General features: G+C 36.2%; 2 protein-coding genes across 4 annotated transcripts in view; both read right to left on the bottom strand.

Annotated features, from left to right (window-relative positions):
- rpl34 (ribosomal protein L34) overlaps nt 1-19109 on the bottom strand; it is a 220970-nt gene extending 201861 nt beyond the window's left edge. The window contains exon 1 of one of the 3 annotated variants that reach the window (XM_049482938.1): nt 19099-19109. The gene's annotated coding sequence lies outside the window, so the exon portion shown is untranslated. Of the gene's footprint in view, nt 1-410; nt 422-4518; nt 4529-19098 lie in introns of those variants that run through there. The other 2 variants (XM_049482940.1, XM_049482941.1) reach the window with 2 other exon arrangements.
- The window catches only part of LOC103039012 (collagen alpha-1(XXV) chain), a 318678-nt gene that overhangs the window by 52552 nt on the left and 238713 nt on the right, over nt 1-27413 (bottom strand). Inside the window, exons 10-14 of the mRNA XM_022678290.2 lie at nt 25247-25273; nt 20432-20476; nt 15160-15204; nt 14541-14567; nt 10309-10353 (exon numbers count right to left, since the gene is read on the bottom strand). Coding sequence (XP_022534011.2) covers nt 10309-10353; nt 14541-14567; nt 15160-15204; nt 20432-20476; nt 25247-25273 — 189 coding nt within the window. The remainder of the gene's footprint in view (nt 1-10308; nt 10354-14540; nt 14568-15159; nt 15205-20431; nt 20477-25246; nt 25274-27413) is intronic.

Below are 27413 nucleotides of genomic sequence, written 5' to 3'. Positions count from 1 at the left end.
TTCAAAAAGAAAAAAAATATTTTAGGTATGTATAATCCTACTGACATCCTCTTTCATTGTCTTTTAAATTCTCTACTGTTGCAGTAGAGGAGCTTTTCTCCACTGTGTTTAGTGTAACGCCATCATGAATTTAATAACAGACTGAGATCAGGTGCATTGTTTTTAGCTCAGATAAAAAAAGGGTGTACTTGTTTCCATTACGTGGCTCAGCTCGTAACGAGTGTACATGGATACAGTTCACCAGGGAATGCCAAGTAACAAACATTAGCACAGGACTTTAAATGAAACACACACTTTATTAAATTACAAAATAAAAATAACTAAATAACTGCTAATTATCTGCTGAATAAAAGGGCAAAAATCTGTAAGAATGTCATCAGAGAGAATCCTAAGAATAATCTACATTCAACATTTCACCCTTTATATTATGTGTATATTTATATTTCAATGTGCCTTTTTTTAACTGGCAATTATATAGCCAGTTTTCAATAATTATTAATGATAAAATAATTGTGACAGTGATAAAATGATGAAAATAAACATACTGTTAAAATAATTCAATTTCTGGCCTTTTAGCTGCTCATTATTGAGTGAATCTAGAGATCAAGCTGATCTCATAAGACGACCACGCTGCTCCTGTTCTGCCTTTCACTCTGAAAACTTTCCACTGCTTTATGTAATAATTACACAACACAATACTGTACTTTTACTGTCTGTAGAAAGTTAGTTTGTTACACCTCTAACCTAATTTCCTTCTTCTCCTTCTCTACTCCTCTATCCCATTATTTCCCTTTGACCTCCTTTAGGCCCTATCTAAAGATGTTTCTACCTTTAACTTTTAACTATTACTTTCGTACTTCACTATTGTAAGTCGCTTTGGACAAAAGCGTCTGCCAAATGTAATGTAATGTAATGTACTTGAGTAGTAAATTGTAGAATGAACTACTTGCAGTACTAAAGTAAATTTTTTAATGTCTTCTACTTAAGACCCTTTTTAGATAGAGCACTTGAATTTTCTGGTATGGTATACCAGGCCGAGTACAACACTGTCACTTTACCCACACTGAGACACTTTATTCACACTATCATGCTGCTATAGCAAAACTTGCAATCTGGACTTCATGTTGCTGCTACTTGCCTACTTTTACTATTTTTCCGTATTTATCTTGATATTTATTCTATTCTATTTTATTTTATTCTATTTTATTTAGTCTTTATATTGATCTATTTTTACAACTGCTCTTGGGAGGTTACAAAACGGGAGGTTACAATTTCGTTCCACCTCATGTACCACATGTGATATGAATGACAATAAAGGATTACTTGAATCCTTGTTTTAACTACCTCAAAGGGACATGTGACATGCACCTGCGACTGACCGTTCAGAAAAAATAGAAAAAGAAACCTGGATTTGTTGGAGTTTTTGTTGTTTTTGTCTCGTTGTACCAAACTGTGAAATCCAAACTTCAGTGAAAACCCTGAGAACTGTGACATTTACTCTACCATTACACCCCTATTATAATAAAATAGTGTGGTACATAATCACAGATTCTTTAAATGTCTCTATGAGTAACATAGTCTACTCTGTCTACTAACATTGTCTACTCTGAGTCAGAGGGTTTCTGTTCTACGGCTAATGTGTTTTCGGTACCATTTTAAAATAAGACTACCTTTATAAAGGGTTTATAAATGGTTTACAATTAGTTTATTAATGGTTACTAATTAGGTTGTAAATGCCTTAAAAATCATTAATAATCAGTTATAACACATATATGTAGAAAGGGCAACAATGACCTGTTGTTTGTCAAATCGTGAACCCACAGCAATACTATACTGTTGCTCTTTCTAATTATGTGTTATAACTGATTATTAATTATTTTTAATAAATAAGGCCTAATAATATGTGCTAATATTGAAAAGCCCTTGTTACCTATTACCAAGTTGAAACTGGACAGATGGTCTGTACAGTGTGTGCGTAGCTTTACTGCTATGTTTTTGCCCAGAGACATGAGACAAGTTGCTGGCCTGTGAGCACACATGCCTGTGTTTCTGCAGCAGAACTGGGTTAAACACCCTGGAGGGAAACGGCAGGCAGGCAGGCAGGCAGGCAGGCGTTTTTAGTGGGGTGTATCATTTCTTTAGTGGAACAACAGAAATAAAGCGTGTGGCCAATAAGGATAATTGGGAGAGGGTTTAGGGCTGCCTAGGGCCGTGATGAGCAAAGGAGTGCGGGGGGCAGCCGATGATTAGCCCTGGTGGGAAAGTGAAAGAGGTGGAGAGAGAGAGAAAGAAAGAGAGAAAGAGAGAGAAAAGGAGCAGTAAAGCTGGGCCCTCTGCCTGCTGCTGAATTTGCGGTTCCACTTCACATGCGCTCTGTGCTCAGAAGTTGCTGAGGAATGCCGACCCTGGCTTTTATGGGAGTCATTTATGGGAGCACACAAGGCATACTTAATTGCCACATTTTTTCGTTAGCCATAAACTGCATTAACAGTTACAGCTGGATATCACTAAGCATCCCATCCATCCCCTTTGTCCTACCGTCTTTACGCTGTGTCATTTCCATTTTTTGTTATATACAGGTAACCCGAGGGGGTGTATATTTAGCGCTGAAAGTGTAACATTTTAAATGGATAAAAAAAATAGGCTGGTCTATACTGGATCTCATTTATTCATGCACTCCTTGGTATTTATTGCTTTTTGAACGGCAACAAAGTGCCAGGCCCAAAGACCGTCTCAGTGATTGTCTCATGTTTACTTTATAGAGCTGTATAAACTTTAAACACCATACATCAAAGCGTACGCTGCGGTGCACCTGTTGATTTTTGGCTGAGATTTACATCGGTAACTATTCTGCACATCTGGAAGTGAATTCTCTCTCTCTTCAAACATGATTGTCGAATGGAAACTTCAACCTATGGAAAAGCTACCAGCCAGATCCAGCCAGAAAAGGACACCTTGACCTCAAGAACACAAGAAAAAAAAAGCCAGTCACATTTATTGCAATAGGTGTTTTTCATCAAAATGGAAAAAAAAATAAAGTGGTGCAGTGTGGAAAAGATTCATCTAAAAAAAAAAAAAGCACAAAAATCAGAACATCATGTCAAACTGTGAAGTCCATGTACCATGATTATTGAAATTGTTAATAGGCGCTTTTAGGTTTGCTGTCGAGGCAACACAAAAGGCTGTGATTGAGGGCGATAAGGCTTGGTGGCACAGACAGGTACAGAGCAAACAGAGCAAAAAGCAGCTCTGCAGCAGCTGTCACTCAGCTTTGACTATTTAAATTGCATGTCATTATGTTGTTGCCAGGCAAGATTAGCCAGGTCTGAGAAGTTAGCGACAGGCTGAGAAACAGAAATTGCACACCTCACGCCGAGTTTGCCAAAAATGAAAAACAGCCGTTAATGTTCAGGTCTACTGAATATTTCAGCCTGAGTTCTCAAAAAGAATGAGAATAAACTAAACAAGCTAAATCTACTTCTGACCCAAATTAAGTTATAGGTGGGAGAGTGGTAGTCTCCACTCTGTTATAAAGACTCCTTCTCAGTCTCCTGTTGGTCACACACACAGCTCTGGAAAAAAAAAATAAGAGAGCACTTAAAAATAATGAGTTATTTGATTTTACCAAATTGAAAACCTCTGGAATATAATCAAGAGGAAGATGGATGATCACAAGCCATCAAACCAAACTGAACTGCTTGAATTTTTGCACCAGGAGTGAGTGGCAAAACGTTATATAAAAGCAGTGTGTAAGACTGGTGGAGGAGAGCATGCCAAGATGCATGAACTCTTAAAACTTTACAAATATGAACTTGTTTTTTTTTTTTTTTTGCATTGAGGTCTAAAAGCTCTGCATCTTTTTTGTTATTTCAGTCATTTCTTATTATCTCGTTTTCTGCAAATAAATGCTCTAAATGAGAATATTTTTGTTTGGAATTTGCAAGAAATGTTGTTCATAGTTTATAGAATAAAACAACAATGTTCATTTTACTTAAACATAAATCTATAAATAGCAAAATCAGAGAAACTGATTTTCATCTTTTTTTCTAATCTTAATTTTTTTCCAGAGCTGTATATATTTTATAAAACTATACAGGTTAGTAGACAACCCTTCTACTGACTGCATTCAGTAGTACTTGAAGTTGCACCTATTGCTGACACACTTCATTAAATAGGACCCTCTAGAGCAGACAAAAGCCTATGAACCTGCCAGACATTGGTTATAAGCCTCTTATTAGTGTTGGGCACGTAACTTAGACAAAATGATTAGTTATAGTTACTAGTAACTTCTCCAAAAAGTAACTGAGTTACTAAGTGAGTTACTCCACTATGAAAGTAATAGTTACCAGTAAAAGTAACTATTGCGTTACTTTTGTGTTACTTAAAAAGTTCATTGGGCGGCTAAAGTAACGTGCAGTAACGGGGTGTTGGAAATGGTAACGGCGTTATAGTGACAGTCAGAGTAATTAATTAGATTGCTCGTTACTAAAAAAAGTAACAGCAATAGTAACGTTGTTTATTTCAACGCCGTTATTCCCAGCACTGGTTATAAAGCACCACTGCACTGAACTGTATAGCATTGGAACTGCATTCTATAGAATTATGGATTCCATCCAATACATTTCAGGTGACTTGAGGAGTCAGGTAAGGATGAGTTAGGGATGAGCTGGGGTGGTGATTGATCATTCAACATCCTGACCTCACTAATGCTCTTGTCCCTAATTCAGTTGAAAGCCTTAGAAAGTAATGATAGGTTCAAATTTGGAGGGAATTTTGTCAGGCAGTATTCAAAATCATTTCAAGCCAGATTAAAGCTCTAACTTGTACAGCAGCCGCCCACATACTGAGACTTAAGGGTTAATTAAAAAAGTATCGGGGTTTACTTCCCTCCTGGGCTAAGCAGGCGCCAGGTGAAACAAGCAGCGCATTGGAGTGCCGCAGTGTCCCGACCATATATAATCGAATGAGCGAGGTGACTAATTTCTGCCATAAAAGCTCCAGTTCAGGCAGCGATGAGTGCGAGCTACAGTCAAAGTTATGGCTGCAGTTGCGCCGTGCCACTTTGGTGCCACTTCTGTTTAAAAGCATGCCAGCTTGACTCTAATGATCGCTGTGAGCAGAACATGAGAATGTGGAGCTGCAGAAGTTCTCAGTGGTTCTGAGGGGCGAGCATGGCACCGCCAGCGGCTGCTGCCAGATGTCTGGGGTAGGCTTTGACCTCAAGATTGTGAGGCAGTGCCTGGAGACAGTGCCGCTGGCCAAGCCTCCACCCCTCAGGAACCTTCTCGCCGTCCAATTAGAGAGTTTACTTGTGCACCATTTTGACCAAAACAGCATTTTTCCACCTCGCAGATCGCAGGGTTTTAGGAGATCTGGCGCTGTCAAATAAGTCACAGCTAATTTCACACCCTGTTAAATTTTTACACGCCTTGCCCTGAATGGTAATTGTTTTAAGAACTGAAAAACACGCATCTCTTAAAGACTGATACGCTTTCATGTTGTCCAGCTGCTGACACACAAATACTGCGATTAGGAAATATTTCATTTTCTGATTTTTTTGTCTAATTTTTCTGAGCAGAAAGAAAAGAAAGCTGGCACAGTATCTTGGTGACAATTCCATAGCACTACTTTATGTGTTATGTGTGGCAATTCAATTCAGCTTTAACCCTTTAACAACAGGCTTTGGCCTGTATAGGGGCTACAGGTACAGGTGATACAAAAGAGACATTAAGGCTTTGGAGATTTTCCTACAGGACACTTGGAGACATGGCCTGCCTTTTAATAATTTTAGATCAGTTTTAGGAGGAATCAACCCTAATGTCTGCATGTATGAAAGAACATATAGGCATCAAATTGAATAAAATAGCCAACCACTACAAAATAAAAAAGTTAGGAGTATATAAACTGTTTCATTGGATCACCAATTGTATGATTTTGTGTTTATTATATTTAGACAGTTGCAGATTGACTTCAACTAAAATTTCAATTAGGATTTTCTGTAAGGCTTCTTCATCAAACCTTACGAAACCATTATATGGAATGCGTGAATAGAATTCCTTAAGATATAAGCATGTAATATCAGTTTGGAAAATAAACTAAAATTCTTGGCTGTTAAGGGGTTAATATAACTGTCCCAAATGTAATGACATTATTCATCTCATCTGTTACACCCACATCCAGTCACGACTGACATTACATCTCAACAATTCTGGCACAATCAGCATTCCTTTCATTACATCATTCTGACTCTATCACAGCTAAAGGATTCTATCAAACATCTGAACATGTTCTCATGTCTCTCTGAATCTCTGGTGTCATTAATTATTCTCTGCTTTGTCTTGCTGTCACAGTTTTACCTCTCTAATTCAGAATGTATTATTTTTCCTTGGCTTTAAAAGCTTTAGACCTGGTTTTCTCAAGATTTGTGCACAGCAAATTTCTGGAGTTTTGAAAATCTGGAGTTAAACTAAAATGTGTGAAAGTGTTAAATTGTGTGAGTTTATTCTCCAACCTAAACTACAAGTTGAGTTAAGGGGAAATCTTTGGCGGTGTAGTATTTCAGAGTTTATTCCAAGGTGTTGAGGGAGGAGCATGACTGAACTCTCTAATGGGCGTGTCCCTCAAATCCTAGCTTATCATTAGTGTGTAGTATTGCCCAGCAGGGCTACCTTTCACGGGGTTCTGTTCTATTTTATATAATGGTTGTTTGCCAGGCCAACATGTTATAGGCTATAAGAGCAAGCTACCAATTTTTACACTGTAAACTGTGACTGTAAAAAGTGCTGGCAGCTCACTGAAAACTGCAATGCAGGATTGTTTTCTATGCAAGTTTCTATGCAATGGAAAAATACACTGGCATACACTTGTTGATTATGAAATTGTTATTATAGTCAGTAATGATTTTAATGCTTTTTTGTCAGTTTTACTTCTAAATGTTACAGGGTTTTAAAATATTAGTTAAATAACAAAACTTTTTGCATGAATTGTTAACACGGTGAAGGAGTTTATGTTCAAATGAACAGCAAAAAGTTTTATTTTATTCTAGATGAGATAAGTATTTTTCTTATTCTTTGTCATAGAGTGTATTCCATGGTCACACATATACACTTAAAATGAGTCAGGCAGTTTATTTAAAAACAGAATTTGCCGTGTGCAAGACGTGCAATGAAACCTGCATCAAGACCTGCACCTACTGTTAGAAACCTCAAAATGAGCTTTTTACTACAGCCTACGAAAACTACAGGCTCTGACTCCAAATCATGAGCATGAGTAGGTTCTGACTGTACAGACTGGACCTGGATCACATGCATCACTGCATTTACTCAGTGGTGAATCACCCTTAAAATGACTAGACTGATCGGTTTAATCTATTTTCAGCATTTGATGGCAGCCTTGCATCTAGAGTAAAGTAGTCATAAAGTAACAAGAACAGAGAACAGTGTGGGATCGTACTGTTCTTGAAGACTTGCTCACTTTTCTATGTTTATTTAAAAAATGTATGATTTTTTAAAATGTTTATTTGAACATCTTGTCCCTGATTCCTTTTCTTATTTGACAGAAAAAGGCCAATTGTGCTCTCTCAGGGCTCCGGCAGCTGATGGCAAGCTACATGAACAGGATTCGAACTGGCAATTACCTTATCAAAGTGGTAGCGCTTAGCCCACTGGACCACTCAGAGCCATTGTATATCTTATTAATACTTGTCCTTCCTCATTTCTTGGTGATATGATAGTTGTTTGCCATCTTTCGAGACTTAATTTTTCCCATTCCATTATGAAGCAGCTTTAGGTGCCAGAATGTAACTGCTTCACCATTTAAGGTGGAGCGGTAAATTTCGCTATCTAGATACTTAGACATACTACTAGAGATTTTTTATGCTCGTTATGATGAAAAGGTCATCATACTTTGATACCTCATGGACTCCTTATCGTAATGTATAAATAGCACATGCCTCCTCCAACACGTGTGAATTGTAGCATTATCAAGTAGTCAGCATGCTCGGAGGAAAGCGCAGTGACCCAGCTCTGATACATCAGCTAACAGATGCCTGTGCTGATCAACATCACCATTGGGAGTGATGTGGGGAGAGAGCACCATCTACCTACCCAGAGAGAGAGAGAGAGAGCATGGCTAATTATGCTCTCTGGGGCTCTGGCTGCTGATGGCAAGCAGCATGACCCGGATTTAAACCGACAATTCTCAGATGAAGACAGAGCCCAGTTATCATAATTGTCCAAAAAAAATACTAAATTTTTGAGTTTCTTTGGCTGCTTGTGCACCCATCTTGCCCCCATCAACTTTTGAATGCGCCTCTAAAAAAATTCATTGCGATCTGAAAATTCATTGTGATAAAAACATGCATGTTGCACCAGTATGAAGACCATATTATTCCTGCAAAAGCACTAATGTTCTAAGACAGTTTGTATAGTATGTGATTGACTCCATAATCTGAACACGTTCAGTGAAGTCTGGAACCTATTTTCTATGTCCTTTTTCCTTTTTCTCTGGTCCTGGATGGAGACGTACGGTAGGAGCTTTTGTATGTCTGGTGAGAAAAGCTGTAAGGCATTTCCCGTGACACCAACATCCTTCTTCATATTTTTCCCCTTTGGTAAAACCATTTTATTACAGCTAGGTAGACGAGATCAAAGCCTTTCTCAAGCAACAAAAATTTTATCATTGCCCATTTTCTTTTTTTAGGCCATTTTCCGTGCAAGGAAACGAGCCGGCATCTGTTTCCTACAACGCTTCTCTCACTTGGTCGCAGTGTGCAGCGGCACTTTGACTAAAAGAGCCCATAAAGTTAAACATATCAGAATGCTTGTGCTCCAACATGTTATAAATCGATAGAGACACACAGAGGATTCAGTTACACAGTCAGTTTAGAAGTATCTTCACTTTCTTAATGCAGTGTGAAAAATACACACAGATTCAAACACTACATCATGTTTTAGATGTGAAGAGTTGTTTTAAAGGTATTTATGTACTGATAGCAGAGCAGAGCTGGGATTCCTTACTAGAATAAGGTCAAAAGGAGCATATAAACAAAAATAGCAATAATTAAAATAATAATTAATAATGTAATTACTTATTTTTTAATCTAATGCACAGAAGTTATACCTTAACTGCTTTAAATGTTTATCAAACATGTGCAATCTCTCTTTAATGTAAAAACAGTGCTGTGGGATGTAGGTTTTGGAGAAAATGCTACTGTTCTTGAACTTTTTAGAGCTCCTTAAAATGAATTAGGGAATGGTAAAGATTCCTCACTTCACTATGATACATTTTAGGTTTTGAAAAACTTTTAAGGTTAGGTTTAGGTACAAACTGTTTCGCACTGTTCTTTAATGATTGGTGGACTATTTTCAGTCCAGCAGTGACAGTGAGGTGTTTAAAAACACCAGCAGCACTTCTGTGTATGATCCACCATTCATACTAGTGCAGCACACTCCAACATCATCACCACCACCACCATGTCAGTATTGCTGCAGTGCTGAGAAAGACCCAACATAACACCCAAATAATGCTGGTTCTGTGGTGATTCTGTTGGTTCCTGACCATTGAATAACTGGGTGAAAGGAGGATAATAAAGTACTGTATTTTTCTCACTATAAGTTGCACGTAAAATCCTTTAATTTTCCCAAAAATTGTCAGTGCACCTAATAATCTTGTGCATCTTATGTATGAATTCTACTAGTCAGGTTGTAAAGAGCAGTAAAGCCACTCTGCTGAAGTACAGCGTTATACAGGACTTTCAGTGAAGTTTCTCCAGCACCAAGGCTGGAGCAGTATTAGCATTAGCCGCTAACTGCAGCACTAGCTCTTTCATCGTTCAGAGGGCAGTATATTGGACTGTAGTCTGCGTGTTTACCGTGTTAAAACAAGCTACGTAAGACAAACCACTAGCTGATAGTGACCTGCGTTACCGAAACACTCAGGGCTCCTCAGTGTAGCGCTGTTGGGAACCATTTACTAGCGCTAAGTGCTGCTAACCATGGCTAGAACTCGTTTGACCTCTAATTTAGCGAGACCTGGGAAACATAGCGACACCCTTGTTTCTTACTATTGTGGCTTAAAATGTGACTTATAATCCAGTGCACCTTATGTATAAAAAAAGACTAGAAAATAGACATACATTGATAGTGCGCCTTATAGTCTGTAAAATATGGTATATAGAAAAATGTATGGACTATATTCTCCCCATTGATATAATCGCTCTGGCTTACACTTATAAACACCTACTACACATATATATTGCCTATATCTTTTCAGTTTTGATAAATTGTCTATCATCTTGTGCAGACTGACCTTCTCACCGATGTCACCCTTCTGGCCATCTTCTCCCATGTCACCCTGCAAACAAAGGACAAAGTTTACATTATTAAACCATATCTAATTTTTTTGGTCATTGTAATAAATGTTCTAATGTAACCATTACTAGGCCTCCATTTTTTTTAAAGCATTTTAATTGCTATACAACAGTTGGAACAACATCCAGGCTTCAGATCCCAGAAATAAATGTAGTACAATGGGAATGAAAGAAAACAGCACAGCAGCCTTTTCTTTTTCTCAGTTTGTTGTGGCAGCAGCAGCCCACGCTTTGTTCCTGCTCAGGCATTCACTCAGTTCCTTTCACAGCAATGTCTTTCTGACAGCATCATTATTTCAAACACATTACTGCCATATTACTCTCTGTTGACTGAATGTCTGCGTTTTGTTTGGCTTGTTATACAGTATATGAATAATCAGAATGCTATAGGTTCTATTTTAAGCAGTGATGCTGAACAATTTTGATGAAAGCAATGGCAAATGTATATTATAAAGTGTTTTTTATGTGCCACTATTATTACTATTATTGAACAGCCAGATCCGAATCAGAATGCAACTTTTACACCAATCACTTTTGTCATAAATGAGTACTGAGTCCAGGCTTCATCAGCAGTGAGTTAGAGGTTACATAGAAAGGTAACAGGCCTCCTAAATATGTGGAGTGATTTCTCACCCCACAGAGAAGCATAATAACACTACATTCACACTGCAGGGCCGCTTAGCATTTTACACAGGCTTCAGGATAGCACAGAGGACTCTGGGGCTGGTAGCGGTGCAAGCAAGGCAAAGCGGGCGGCAAAAAGTTCACTAGGTGGTAGCCAATCAGCATCATTACACAAACCACAGGCTAAAAAAATGCTAAAAACTACTGCTAAAGCTAAGCTAGCTAAATATGTACAATGTACCATATATTTAAAACGCAGCATGATGGAAGGTGGATGAAATTGTTAATGATACAGATGGGCTACTATTTAACAAGACCTTACTCATTTTAATTTGGTTTAAATGAGCTATTTGAAGGATGTTTAGGCTTCTAACCAGGGTGGATTACTTCTAACAGTGCACCCACAAACTGGGTAAAAAAAATTCAGCCAGAGATCGTGTCTGTGTTTCAGTTTCTTTCTCACTTACTGTTCTAAGACTGAGAATTGGGATTAAGGCTTGTGGATTCTGCTGGTCAGCCAAAGAGTCAAAATGTTTCATCATGTCTGCTGAACCAGACACAAACACATTTGCACCCTACACACCCTACTGATGCTATTCTGCAATGTGGACTGTGGGAATGTTGTGTTCTGCTTGGGCATGCAGCACAAGGTTGGTGAAATAGTCCTAAAGGCTAAAGTGCACAGGAACTAAAGTCACAGATATAACCCTTAACTGACATTAATTCACATGCTAACTGCATTGCATCTTTAAGACAAGTGAATGCATCAAAGATAACATGATGCATGTGGCTAATTCTGTCCAGGAAGGCATTTATTTGACACCAAGAAAATGCCCATGATAATTATTTCTTTTTGTTATTTCTGTTCATATTTTCCGCATAGTGTGTTCATGTTCTGTTTCCTTACACATATACATGTGTAATCACATGACAGTCTAGTCTGCACCATTAAGGAGAACTCAAACACTGAGCCAAATAAGAAATGTATGTACCAAAGAAAAATGTTGTGGATACTGGTTTAAGGATATATCATCCCAACACTAAGTTGAGAAGAACTAATAACTGTTTTGTAACAGATGAGCTACAGCAAATGTGCATGCAAAAATTACAACTCAGAGATTTCCAGTGAACAATTGGTAAATTACTTTTGTGACCAATAATGTTTCTGTCTGTCTGCCTGACACTAAGAAACACAGTAGAACTACATTTAGTGCTGTTTAATAGTTAATATTTAAACAATTCTGAATACAAAATGACTAATTCACTTTTTCAATTACATTTGCAATCTAATAAGCATCATAGTTTGGTATAATGGTAACATAGTGTAACGAAACGCAATGCAATGCAACGAAATACAACACAGTGAAATGCAATGCAATATTTAACATTACCATTACCAAACGCAACATAGTGTAATACAGAGTATACAAAATGTAAATGTAAAAAGTATAATGTAAGGAATAATGTAACAGTATAATGTAAGGGAGTATATCGGAGCATATCATACTTAAAACATACATCTATATTTCTCATATTTTAAATAAATATGTAATTTATCTACTATGACTTCCTACATATGTATTACCAGCTCCTATCATATTGTATTTTATAGTATTGTATCCAGGGGCGTAGCAGCAAATTCTGGGCCCTGTACACCCTCTATGTTAATGGGCCCCTATCCATGCCAGTAAACAAAGGAAAGTGAGCGAAAATAAAATCAGGATTTTCATGGGCCCCTCTCCCTACTCGGGCCCTGGGTAGTCAGGTCCACTTTTCCCCCCACTACCACGCCCATGATTGTATCTGTGTCTTGCATAGCATAACGATACATAATGCAACACAACAGAATGCAACACAATGGAATGCATTGTGCATATGTAACATAGTGTAACATTATACAGGTTAACAGAGCTTGGCATAATAGTGCGTAATAGTGGCATAGTGTAACGCAATAAAGCATAATGGAATGTATCATTATGTATCAATTATTATGTGGAATGTATCACTTATCCATCCATATAGCTCATTTTTTAAATAAATATTTAGTTTATCTACTATCATATCACATACAGCTCTTGAAAAAAAAGAGACAACTTAAAAATGATGAGTTTCTTTGATTTTACCAAATTAAAAACTCTGGAATATAATCAAGAGGAAGATGGATGATCAAACACAAGCCATTAAACCAATCTGAACTACTTGATTTTTTGCACCAGGAGTAAAGGCATAAAGTTATCCAAAAGCAGTGTGTAAGACTGGTGGAGGAGAACATGCCAAGATGCACGAAAACTGTGATAAAAAAAAACAGGGTTATTCCACCAAATACTGATTACTGAACTCTTTATGAAAACTTTATGATTATAAAAATGTTTTCTTTGCATTATTTGAGGTCTGAAAGCTCTGCATCTTTTTTGTTATTTCAGCCATTTCTCGTTTTCTGCAAATAAATGTTCTAAATTAAAGTATTTTTATTTGTAATTTGGGAGAAATGTTGTCTGTTGTTTATAGAATAAAACAACAATGTTCATTTTACCTATAAATAGTAAAATCAGAGAAACTGATTTAGAAACTGAAGTGGTCTCTTAATTGTTTCCAGAGCTGTATGTATTAGCAGTTCATATCATATCGTATTTTATAGTATGGTATCTGTGTCTGATATAACATAACACAACACAAAGCAATGGAACATAACTTAATGTAAAGCGTCATGTGGCAGAGCGCAACGGAATGTAGCATAATGGAACATCTATACATATAGCCATTTAGTTTATAAATATGTAGTTTTTCTACTATCATACTACATATGTATTACCAGCTTATATTGTATCATATATTAGTGTATTAAATCATCTTGTATCAATCGACAATATTATTTTTATTTTCATACATTATTTTCGTATTTTTTTTGTTGTATTTGAAAGGGAGAAAACATCTGATATACAGGGGCTGGAAAATGAAACTGAAACACCTGTTATTTTATTGTGGGAGGTTTCATGGTTAAATTGGATCAGCCTGGTGGCCAATCTTCATTAATTGCACATTATTGCACCAGTAAGAGCCGAGTGTGAAGGTTCAGTTAGCAGGGTAAGAGCGCAGTTTTGCTCAAAATACTGCAATGCACACAACATTATGGGTGACATACCAAAGTTCAAAAGAGGACAAATCGTTGGTGCACGTCTTTCTGGCGCATCTGTGACCAAGACAGCAAGTCTTTGTAATGTATCAAGAGCCACGGTATCCAGGGTAATGTCAGCATACCACCAAGAAGGACGAACCACATCCAACAGGATTAACTGTGGACGCTGTAAGAGGAACCTGTCTGAAAGGGATGTTTGGGTGCTAACCCGGATTGTATCCAAAAAACATAAAACCACGGCTGCTCAAATCACAGCAGAATTCAATGTGCACCTCAACTCTCCTGTTTCCACCAGAACTGTCCGTCAGGGCAATAAATTATTGTGTTTCATTGTCCAACCCCTGTACATTGCGCTGTTTAGGAAAGTTAACGCATATCTAAGAGAGAACAAAAGCAGAAGCATGGCTTTACCTTTTCACCTCGATCTCCTCTTTCACCCTGTTGGAAAAGAAAGCAGCGCATGTTAAACATGCAAAGGTCAGAGAGAGCTGCAGTAAGAGAAATATGAGCACCAGGCCTGGTTAGATCATATCTGGGATTAAGTTCGTATTTAATTATGAAATGAAGCTCATGTTGCAGCTACTCCTTCCACTGATGACCTCAGAAGGAATGAACAAGGAATGAACAATTCCAGTCTAGTAGAGCCTCAGCTTAAAATAAACATTCATACCCACACACCAACACTTAACACACAGAGCATCAGACGAGGCAGACTGAAACTGGTGTTTAAAATGAGATGCAAATATTCGCTGTGATGAGAAAATCAATATCTGTATGAATTTATCTGTGAACTGAAAACATTGTGGACTGTGGATTACAAATAATGTTATTGCAATTTTCTGAGAAATGACTGTGATGTGATTTTGGTGCATTTAAAAGTGATGTCAATAAAACCTCTGGTGGTTTAATGCATGAAGAAGCAGTTCATGTAAAGTAAGAAAGAAAAAAAGAACAAGATGTCCATGCATGTTTTAAACATGGAGTGAATCTCATGATTAAAGAGAAATTGAGCACATCATGTGCCACAAACCTTGGCACCAGGAATTCCATCTAATCCTGATATACCAACCTCCCCCTACAAACAGCAGAACACATCTATTCAATGACGTATTCAATATACTGTATATTCAATATATGTGTGTGTATATATATATATATATATATATATATATATATATATATATATATATATATATATATATATATATATATCAGCTCTGGAAAAAATTAAGAGGCCACTTCAGTTTCTGAATCAGTTTCTCTGATTTTGCTATTTATAGGTATATGTTTGAGTAAATTTAATATTGTTGCTTTATTCTGTAAACTACAGGCAACATTTCTCCCAAATTCCATATAAAAAATATGGTCATTTAGAGCATTTATTTGCAGAAAATGAGAAATGGCTGAAATAACAAAAAATAAATGCAGAGCTTTCAGACCTCAAATAATACAGAGAAAACAAGTTCATATTCATAAAGTTTTAAGAGTTCAGAAATCAACATTTGGTGGAATAACCCTGTTTTTTAATCACAGTTTTCATACAGCTTGGCATGTTCTCCTCCACCAGTCTTACACACTGTTTTTGGATAACTTTAGCAGTTCAGCTTGTTTTGATGGTTTGTGATCATCCATCTTCCTCTTGATTATATTCCAGAGGTTTTCAATTTGGTAAAATCAAAGAAACTCACTTTTTTAAGTGGTTTCTTATTTTTTCAAGAGCTGTATGTACTGTATACCCTCTTCACATCAAATTATGACTTGTTACGCAAAGAATAATAAATAACTCATATAATTTGAGTTGGATTTTGTCCATCAACTGTACATTTAAATTCCTGAAAAGTGTTTCTCTTTTTAAACAAGATTTTTATTTGATTGTTTGTTTGATATGATACAGTGCTGTTAGCTAGTTAATGTAAACTGACATTTTTCAGTTACATTTAATTTGTATGCCTTGTAATTAATTTGCTCATCAGCTAAAGTCAAGGCTTTCTTTTCATCATGTTTATCTTGTGAAACTTTCGAATCATCACCCACCAGTGACCACCCGGTGACATCTGCTGGGCAATCATGCACTTTACCTGTGTGTCTTTAAGTTTAAAATGATCCCAAACAGCAAATCTAGTCTTTTTACAGCTCATTTCATTTAAAAAAATGCTAATTTGTTAGTCCTTGTTTTCTGTTTAATCCGTTCTATTTCATGCCTCCAACTCAATGCAGTTTTTTTGAAGTATCATTTATCAATCAGCATCTGAGCATGAGTAATCTTTGTAAAGTTTAAAGAACCTCCACATAATGTTTTTTTAAATCCAGGTCAACATTTTAGGTTGCTGTTTGAGTGTTTCGAGAGATACACATCTTTCTGGTAACATCACCCCACAGCCTCATTAGTTTTTATAGCCTCATATATTTTCTATCATTCTGTGTTTTAATTTATGTTTATGCTTAAATATCTATCTATCTATCTATCTATCTATCTATCTATCTATCTATCTATCTATCTATCTATCTATCTATCTATCTATCTATCTATCTATCTATCTATCTATCTATCTATCTATCCATCCATCCATCCATCCATCCATCCATCCATCCATCCATCCATCCATCTGAGAAGGAGTCTTCCTAGGCATAGTTCTAGGCCAAGGACTTGTGCCACCTTGGCTGGAGCCTATGCTTTGGAACACTGCTTGTGTATCTAAGCTAATAAAAGACAAATACTACTAACAATAGCTTTGATTATATATGAAGAGAAATGCTTAAAAATAAAAATCACAAAACTAATAAAAGGCTAAACAAAAATGTTTAATTGTCATGTCCTGGCCCTGTTTCCTGTCTGTCCTCGTGCCTATGTTTTATCCCCATGTGACCTGTGCTCCTCTGTGTCTCTTGTCAGTAGTTTTCCACCACGTGTTACTCATTTGTAGCTCTGCCCCTTCCCCAGGTGTTTCCTATTCTAGTGTGTTTCCTGTTTGTTTAAATAGATCCCCTGTGCTACTTGTCCCTCGTCGGACTTTGCACCAACTCCTGTTGTCTGTCTTCATCGTTCCCTCGTTATCTATTGTCCTAGTTCCTTGTTTATCTCAGTTCTGTGTTTGTTCCCAGTTTGTTTTCCCTTGTTTACTTCTCGTTTATTTTTCCTAGTTCCTTGTTTATTTCCATTGTTTTCTCCCTTGCCCTGTTTAGTTTATTTATTCTTTTCTCGTTTTGGTATTCCCTGTCTAGTTTTACTTCTTCTTGTTTTCCTTGTATATATCCCTGCCCTGTTTAGGTTTTGTTTATTTCTCAGTTATCCTTGTTAGTTTCTAGTTTCTTGTTTATTCCTTGTTTATGTTCTTAGCTCTGTGTAGTTCTTCGTCTATTAGCCTCCCTCTTAGTTTATAAGTATTATCTCTTGTTTGTTTTGTTTTATTTCGTTGTTACGTGTTTACTTGTCTCTTTGTTTATCTTTGTTATTTATTTATTAAATTATTCGTTTCGCCCTTACCTGCTCTTGCGTCGGCTTTCCTCGTCTCCCTGCCTGGGTCATACCTGACATTAATATCATTGCTGTTCAATGAAAATCAGGTATCTCTAAAACAGCAACTTTACAGGAGAGAGATTAATAAATCTTCTAAACTTTCAATAAAAGTAAGTTTTTTTCATCAAGAAATTTTGGCACAGTGTAAGAGACAGTTTGTCTGTTCAAATTATGTAGTAAACTAAAAATCGACAAAAATGGAGATATTTGTTTTTCATTAGACAGTGAAGATATGCTTTATTGATCAAACTTAATTGGGTGTTTTGTGTAAATATACTGATTTCATAGTGTTGTTACTTTCTTCTGAACAAAAACAAATGCATAATTGCTAATGTAGACGCAGGAATCGTGGCAGTTTGTGTCAGATTTCATTTATTTTGTTTTTCTTTTGGGCCCAGTACAGGGTCATCAAGTGCAAACAGGTTTAAACTATTAACGTTAGGGACCTGAACCATTTAGAAGTCTTTATCTCTGTGAAAATGCACTCTCATAGATTGAACATTTTTCAAAAGCTTTGTAAGTGTGCTTTTTGTCACTTTCCTAAAATGAATCATACTCAGGCTAATTTAATGCTATTTTTCAAACAGTGTAATTGAGGAGCACCTGTTCTAATTTGTCATTTTCAGCACTGCACATGACATTTACTTCAATAGCAGATCTAATTTGCCAAAGAACAAGAATGTGCAAACCCAGAGACTCATTTCATGAAGCCTGGCACCCAACAGCTCAAACACAGGAAGGGAACGAGGCCTTTCTTTTGTTGTTTCCTAAGTGAGCATAGTTCCCACCAGAAAATGGCCTTTCGCTGTTTCCTATTAGCACACAGCTTACTTCTCTTTTCTCTTCTCATATCATTTTAAATGCTTGTGAAGATTAGAAAGCTGCTGAGCGTCAGATGTTCTCTTTCTGGTCACTTTTATAAAGACAGATTGGAATGAGCATCTTCATGTGAAAGAGTTTTGTTTAGACTACAGCGAGATTGTGTTTGGAAGCAGCTTCATGCTAACAAATGAGTGATTTTATGGAAATTTAGATACATTTTATGTTATAAAATACTTATAAAGTATTCTCTATTCTATAGGTGTATCAGAATTGTAATATAATTAAGCAATAATACATTTGAGGTTCGTGCTATAAGGTGTAATATTGGCACTGTAGAGCACTGTAGAGCTGTGCCAATATAGCATTAACCTTGAGTGTATTATTGTGATTATACCACAGATCCATTATCACTGTTTATCAAAAGATTTTTAGTTAAAGAGGATGAAATGGTTATAAACACTCCACGAGTTAAAATAGCTCCATTGCTGCTGCTGTTTGTAGCTGCGCTGTTTGGTTTGTAAGCGCTGCATCGTTGCTAGGTTATCTGTATGTGGCAGAGCAATACATGGATAGCTTCGGTTACAGTGCATTACTGGCTGATAACAGCACTCACAGAACACCTCTTAGGCAATTTCATCGTAGGGTCGGAACTAACTGTGGTGTCATTTCTATTACATAGAACATAATATAAAAAGAATTATATCACATGAGTTTTGTGATCTGTTTTACCACTATCATTCATTTCACATCTACCGCTAAAATAAACATAGCATAGTATATAGTACTTTTATATAGTAAAATAAATAAACATTTAAAGCCAACAGGTAAAATAATTAAATCAGTTAGTTTCTCAGGGGACGTCTGTGAAAAATATTTCACACTTCTACTCAGTGATAAAACTCTTGCATCTGAACTGCAATTGAAAAAATAGGAGGAACAGTGATTTTTTTGGCTTTCTCGGTCCGGTCACATGACATCACGTTCAGTAGCTCCTCCTTTTCTACCGGCTGTTGTGTTTACATGTGTCTCCGTGGAAACGCATGCTGAATGTGTAATTACGGTAGGTAGCAGTGGACAAATAGCTATTTTATTAAACGGGAGGTGACAAAACTCAGAGATGTCAGTCTGGGCAGGATTAAAATTACCAGAGTACCATAGAGTTCAGCAAAAAACAGTAGCTAAATCAGAGTGTAATTTTCTCAGTCTAAGAAAATTTTCTCAGTCACAGCGGGCCCCTATAAAAGAGAAAATTACTTCAGGGCCACCTGAGAAACTAACCCTGGCTTTTGTCACTCTCATGCAAAAACAATGTATCTCCAAAAACGTGACTTTACATGAAAGATAAAAAATCACTTTTTTAACTTTTAAAGAAATTCAAAGTAAAAAGGTTTCACTATAATTTTAAGTCATTTTGGAGCTTATCTCTTGGTATTTCTTGTATCTTGTATTTACAAAACAATTTTGACACAATATAAAGACCATCTACCGAACTCTCTTTTCACTCAAAGTTCAAAACAGCAAAAGCGAAAATACAAAAACTATGTTTTTTTGTGAGACAGCAATAATATGAATGCTTTGCTACGTTTTTTTTTCTTACGTCAGGTCTATGAATCGCAGTAATCCCTGACCGGAGCTGTAAAAACGATGCCGCTGGGCTTTTTTCACAGAAACACAGTGGTGTTCAGTTTCACAGCGCTGATGATAACTGAGCTGCTGCTCAGACCGGCTTGATCAAGCAAACCACAGCCTAAAGCTTATTCCACCACCTTTCCTCCAACGCTGAAAGGGTGAGACAGGAAATCACTTTAACCCCTGTTAGATATGGGTTGTTTTTGAAGCTTTAGGACAGAAGGCTGGTGAGCAGGAATAACAAATGCAATCTGTTTTGCAGGGCGAGCCGGTGTCACTATTCCAGACGCCGGGGTTTACGTTATTTTATGCCAAAAGCGATGTGTAATCTTACCTTTAATCCGTCACTACCTGGATTGCCAGGCAGCCCAATGGAACCCTGCAAGTGAAAAAACACATGCAGTTGAGGGATTTGCTCTTAAACTGCTTTTTAATTAAAACACAGACAATAATAAGAATAAGTTTTAAAAATGCAGGGTTATTGCTCATGTATGGAATATAACATATAAATTAACCCTCCTGTTATGTAAATTTGTCAGGAACAGCAATGGGGTTCCCGGGTCATTTTGAACCGGTGCATGTTTAATTATTAAAAAAAAAAAAAAAAAAAAAATCCCAAAAAACAGTAAGGATATTTAATTACTAACTCCATTACTAATTATTCTATCAATATTTAGTGCAATGGTGTTTCTTCTAACAGGTAATGGTTCAATTAGGATAAATCACTCGTACATGTTCAAACTTTTTCAATGTTTCACTACTTTATTTAATTTTGAAAAACCAACATATAAAACTGTAGGTTTACATAACATTGAAACATAACATTGGAATTTCTCTTTTAGTTTTGTGAACCGTTTTCATATTATTATATTGATTACACTAACTAAGGCAAGCAGAAGAAGTTTCATATTGGAAAAAAAAATACTTAACTATTTAAATATTTCCTAGATTTCTAACTTTAAAACGGGTCAAATTAACCCAGGACAATAACAACAGGTTTAAGCATTTGAACCATGCTACTGCATATCTAGGGTATTTAAAGCTGTCATGCCAAGAACCTCGAGAGAAATCAGTTTTTTTTTTAAGAATTTTAAAAAGCTAAGATATGTTTTTTAGACATAGATTTCTTTGTTTATGAAGGTGCTTAAAATAAACCAGTTTGATTTAAAAAAAATAATAATAATAGTAATACAAAAAAAAAATTAAAAATCTATTTGTACTTCATTTATCTATTTGTACAGTAGTTTCTAGATGTTCTTGAAAACGAATAAAAGTAAAAGGAAGTAATGAGGGATGAAAAAGTGACCAACAAATGAGTGCAGGTCTGTACTAATGTAGATTAAAGCTGAAATATCTGCTATGAGGGAGTACATGTAGTTTGGTGTCTGTTGGGACACAGAAACTCTATGGCTTGGCTATGTGTAAAAAAATGAATGGGAGTAAACGGGGGATAAACAAGCAATGAAAAAATAACGAAGAGATGAAGGAATGCATGTAGTTTTGTGTCTCACAGACAGAAGGAGAAGAAGAGTCTGAGATTTAGTAATTAATGTCAAAAATGAATGGGAGTGAAGGAAAGTTCCTATTCAGATCAAAACGACTGTGTGTTTTGTACCTCATTCATTCTTAAGGGGGAAAAAAATCAGATTTTCTTATTAAAACTGTACATCCGATCAAAAAAAAACTGGTAGACAATTACACATCATACAGTAAGATTAAACAATCTGGAGTTGGAACAGTGTCGATTTCTCTAAAAGAAGGGAAATATAAAGCAAAATAAGAAGAATGTAAATCTGAGAACATTGAAATGCTAAAGCAATGTACAACTATAATAACTGATTTCTCCCAAAAGGCAGAAATACAAATTACAGGATACAAAATAAAAGCTATGTAGCAGAAAGTACAGAAAATACAGATCTCCGCTCTGGAACTCTAAACGCAGTGGTCATGAGCTTGTCTAGAACAATAGGCCTTTTTTTATCCACCATTGTTAAGAAGAAAATTCTCCTTAAACCCCACTCACACAGTTTTCACGAAGATTCTGACATTCATTTTTTTTTTGCTCTTTTTGGTTTTGAACAATTTAAAAGAATGGGATCAGTCTTTATAAGATCAGACCTGCAAACAATTCTGCGGTTTAAAAGCACAAAATTATTATGAATATGGCTTTTCTCAAGAACAATTTTTTTTAAACCTCTTTCTAAAAGACTGAGTGAATAAGGGCTGGGATTCTGTATATTGCAGTAAACACTGCAGTATCTCATATATCTCAGTCTATAGCAACCATAGATTTGACATTTTCAGGAACTTTCCATTTTCCTCCTTCAGAAAATCATTTAATTAAACTGTCTTCAATTTTTATATTCGTTATCTGGAATTTGTCAAGGGAAACCACTTGCAAAAAAAGTCAGAATGACTCAAACTCGCTGCAGTAGGAGGGCAAACATCAACCAGTAACTTCTGACACTGAGGACTGAGGAGATTCAGTCTACACCCAGCTGAGGGCCTTTAGGTGGGACAAATGGTTTGTGAGTCATGAACACAGCAGTGTGTCATTGCCCCCCTGAGTAATGAGAAAGCCTGTTGATCAATGACGGCTCAGACAGGAAGTAGCTAATAGGCTTACTTTGGAAAACACTTGGAGCTACCTGATAGCAGGACAAAACCCAGCTGCTGCCCGTATACCCAAACCCTGCTTCTGCTTAGTGTCTCAGACTCTCAGCTGCACTTTTTCTGCCTGTTACTGTGACTGAGACATAATACCTACAAATATATATATATATACGTGAAATTAAATATGTGGGAGGCTAAAAAGACTGAATTGAATGACAGAAATTTGACTTGAATGATGGGCATCAAGAAAAATCATGTGGAAATATATTAAGTTGATGAGTTGATTTATTATATTATACTTTATTATATTTTGTATTATTTAGCTTTCTGAAATTTGGTGGGTAGCTATGTCTGATGGTAGAGTGGTAGTGGGTCATCTTCAGTAAAGAATCCTGCTTTTTAGCGCCGAGTGGTCAAGCGGTCTAAAGTGCTACCACTATGAGCAGGAGGTCACAGGTTCGAACCCCGCTCATGCAGCTTTGCCCTCAAGCTGCCAGCGCTCAGAGGGAGCACAATTGGCCCTGCTTTCTCCGGGTGGGTAGATGGCGCTCTCTCCCCATCACACTTAAAAGTGGCGCCGGGCGGCATGAGGCGTCTGTGACCGGATGTATAGGAACCTAGGCGCTGTGCTTTCCTCAGAGCGTGCTAGCTGCTCAGGCAATGATTCATCAGCAGCAGCTCGAAAAAAGGGGTGACTGACTTCACATGTGTCGGAGGAGGCATGTGCTCGTCCGCATCCAGGTGCCACCGGTGATGGGGACGCACAAAGGGGTGGGACAACTGGATAACCAAATTGGGAGAAAATGGGGTAAAATCAGAAATAAAATTATAAAAAAAAAGAATCCTGCTTTTTTCTTGGTGAAGACAACCAATCCACGTTTAATGCCTGGTTCACTCTACACGATTTTTGCCCAGTTTTTCAGTCGGCAACAGTTTTTAATTGATCGCTGACAAAAAATCTGATTGGAGGCAAATCTTGCATCTCTCAGCGCTCGTGTCATGTGGTGTGAACTACTGTAGACGCTCGCCGAGCCGTCACCGACTGATGACCAATGAGTCGCAGACAATAGACGAATATTCAACATGTTTCATATCTGACCCAGTCGACGACTGGTAGTGTGTCTCCTTTTAGTCCTCATTATATGAGTCATGTGTTTTCTTCTGGTCCTCATAATCTGAGTTTTGTGTCTCCCTTTGTCTCTCATTATCTACATTATTTGTCTCCCTTTGTCCTTCATGACCTAAATTATGTGTCTCCTTTTGTTCCCTGTAGTCTGAATTTTATGTCTCCCTTTGTCCTTTATAATCTAAGTTATGTGTCTCCTTTTGTTCCCTGTAGTCTGAATTTTATGTCTCCCTTTGTCTTTCATAATCTGAGTTATGTGTCTCCCTTTGTTTTTTTATAATCTGAGTTATGTGTCTCCCTTTGTCCTTCATAATCTGATTTATATGTTTTTTTTGTCCTTCATAATCTGATTTATGTGTCTCTTTTTGTCCTTCATAATCTGAGTTAAGTGTCTACTTTTGTCCTTCATAATCTAAGTTATGTGTCTCTTTTTGTTCTTCATAATCTGAGTTATGTGTCTCCCTTTGTCCTTTATAATCTAAGTTATGTGTCTTCCTTTGTCTTTCATAATCTAAGTGTATGTGTCTCGCTTTGTCCTTCATAATCTAAGTTATGTGTCTCCTTTTGTTCCTTGTAGTCTGAGTTAAGTGTCTACTTTTGTCCTTCATAATCTAAGTTATGCGTCTCCCTTTGTCCTTCATAATCTAAGTTAAGTGTCTCCCTTTGTCCTTAATAATATTAGTTGTGCGTCTCCCTTTGTCCTTTATAATCTAAGTTATGTGTCTCCTTTTGTTCCTTGTAGTCTGAGTTAAGTGTCTACTTTTGTCCTTCATAATCTAAGTTATGCGTCTCCTTTTGTTCCTTGTAGTCTGAGTTAAGTGTCTCCCTTTGTCCTTCATAATCTAAGTTAAGTGTCTCCCTTTGTCCTTAATAATATTAGTTGTGCGTCTCCCTTTGTCCTTTATAATCTAAGTTATGTGTCTCCTTTTGTTCCTTGTAGTCTGAGTTAAGTGTCTACTTTTGTCCTTCATAAAAGTTATGTGTCTCTTTTTGTCTTTCATAATCTAAATTATGTATCCCTTTTTCCATCATAATCTAAGTTATGTCTCCATTTGTCTTTCATTATCTAAGTTATTTGTCTTCCTTTGTCCTTCATAATCTGAGTCATGTGTCTCCTTTTCTTCCTCATAATCCGAGTTATTTGGTTGTTCACTAAAACACAGTTTTTATATATTTTTCCACACTTAGGTCAGCATCTCAGCTACTCCCCTTCAAATGAAGCTGAAACTGTAGCTTAAACCCTTCAAGACAATATTCAAGCATCCACAGTGAATCAGGACTGCTGACTGGATGCATCTTTGTTTGCTTCATGTTAAATCAACTCAGTGATTCGTCACCCAGTTCCTATGATTTATGAATCTCTGAAATAAGATCAACAGTCTGGCTTGTAAAGGATGACTTAAAACATACCTTGAGTCCTGGAGGGCCCTCAGGTCCCTGTAAAGAGAGGAAGACAGAAAAAAGATTTAAAAAAAATGAAATAATACCATTAATGTCTTCAGTATAAATCTACAATGTAGAAAAAAATACAAGTAAACAAATAAATACTAAATGAGAAGAATTGACGGGTGGTGTATGTGTCCTCGTGTTTGTCCCTCTGAATCTGGGTTATGTGTCTACATTTTGTTCATCATTATCTTGGTCTTTCTTCACCAGTTTCTGTTCTTTTTGGCTTTTCTCTGTGTCTACCTTAGTCCCTCATCATCTGGGTCTTCTGTGTGCCTTGTCCTTCATCACCTGAACTTTTCTCTCTCGGCTTTTAATCACTTACATTCCTTTTCCTCTGTCCCTCATCATCATCTGGGTTCCTTTTCCTTTATCACTCATCATTTTGGTTCTGTGCTTCCTATATTATCATCTGTCCATCATCATCTGGGTTCTTCTGTATGTCCCTCATCATCTGTGATACCTGTTTCCTTCTGTCTCTCTTAATCTGTTTTTTCCCCACATAACCTTCCACCATTAAGGAGGAAAATATTGGGAAGTAAAAGAGTGTCTAGTTGAGTCATTTTAAAGAATGAGGAAACATATATTTGTCACCATAATCAGAACCAACTTCATCTTTAATGGCTTATAAACATGGGCTAACTCAACTAATCTACTCTTCCTTTACAATTAAAATGAGTTACCATATAAAGTGCACAGGATTATGAGGCACACTATCAATAAACATCTATTTTCTGGTCAATTTTCTTAATACACAAGGAGCACCGGATTATAAAGCCAGATTATAAGGCATTTGGCACTGATTGACTGATCTGCATATTATATGAACAAAAGTATGTATTAATGTCATCCTCGCCTATAGCACGGTTGAACCTGTGAGGGCACTGTAGAGGCAGAAATAACTGTTATAAAATCATTTTTTAAAGGTTAGGAAAGGTTTCTACATTTTTAAGCAATTTTAAGCCTTTTTAAAGGTTAGGAAAGGTTTCTAAAATGTTCAAGCACTTTTAAGCATTTTTTAAAGGTTAGGAAAAGTTTCTACAATTTGTAAGCATTTTTAAGTCTTTTTAAAGGATAGGAAAGGTTTCTAAATTTTTTAAGCATTTTTAAGCATTTTTTAAAGGATAGGAAAGGTTTCTACATTTTTTTAAGCATTTATAAGCATTTTTTAAAGGTTAGGAAAGGTTTCTAAATTGCTTAAGCATTTATAAGCATTTTTAAAGGTTAGGAAAGGTTTCTAAAATGTTTAAGCACTTTTAATCATTTTTTAAAGGATAGGAAAGGTTTCTACAATTTGTAAGCATTTTTAAGTCTTTTTAAAGGTTAGGAAAGGTTTCTAAATTTTTTAAGCATTTATAAGCATTTTTAAAGGTTAGGAAAGGTTTCAAAAATGTTTAAGCACTTTTAAGCATTTTTTAAAGGATAGGAAAGGTTTCTAACTTTTTAAGCATTTATAAGTGTTTTTTAAAAGTTAGGAAAGGTTTCTAAAATGTTTAAGCACTTTTAAGCATTTTTAAAGGTTAGGAAAGGTTTCAAACTTTTTAAGCATTTATAAGCATTTTTAAAGGTTAGGAAAGGTTTCTACATTTTTAAGCATTTATAAGCATTTTTTAAAGGATAGGAAAGGTTTCTAAATTTTTAAGCATTTATAAACATTTTTTAAAGGATAGGAAAGGTTTCTAATTTTTTTAAGCATTTATAAGCATTTTTTAAAGGATAGGAAAGGTTTCAAAATTTTTTAAGCATTTATAATCATTTTTTAAAGGTTAGGAAAGGTTTCTAAAATGTTTAAGCATTTTTAAGCATTTTTTAAAGGTTAGGAAAGGTTTCTACAATTAGTAAGCATTTTTAAGCATTTTTAAAAGTTAGGAAACGTTTCTAAAATTTTTAAGCATTTATAAGCATTTTTAAAGGATATGGTTATAGGGCTGTTCTGTCTTAAAAGTAGTCTATTATTTACTGTAAAGCTTTAAGTGTATTTATTGTATAATTGTTTTAGTTTGCAGTTTATTTGCATGCACTAAATAATCTGCAATATTTTTTGCTGCATTACATTATTTATTTTGCCACATTATGATTATACTGTTAAACTATTATACTATATTCCTGAAATTACCGAATTATTTTTCTG

This window comes from Astyanax mexicanus, chromosome 8 (assembly GCF_023375975.1).
Source record: "Astyanax mexicanus isolate ESR-SI-001 chromosome 8, AstMex3_surface, whole genome shotgun sequence".
NCBI classification, from domain to species: Eukaryota; Metazoa; Chordata; class Actinopteri; order Characiformes; family Acestrorhamphidae; genus Astyanax; species Astyanax mexicanus.
The sequence above is the reverse complement of the archived record's forward strand: the minus strand, read 5'-3'. Positions and strand labels throughout refer to the sequence as shown.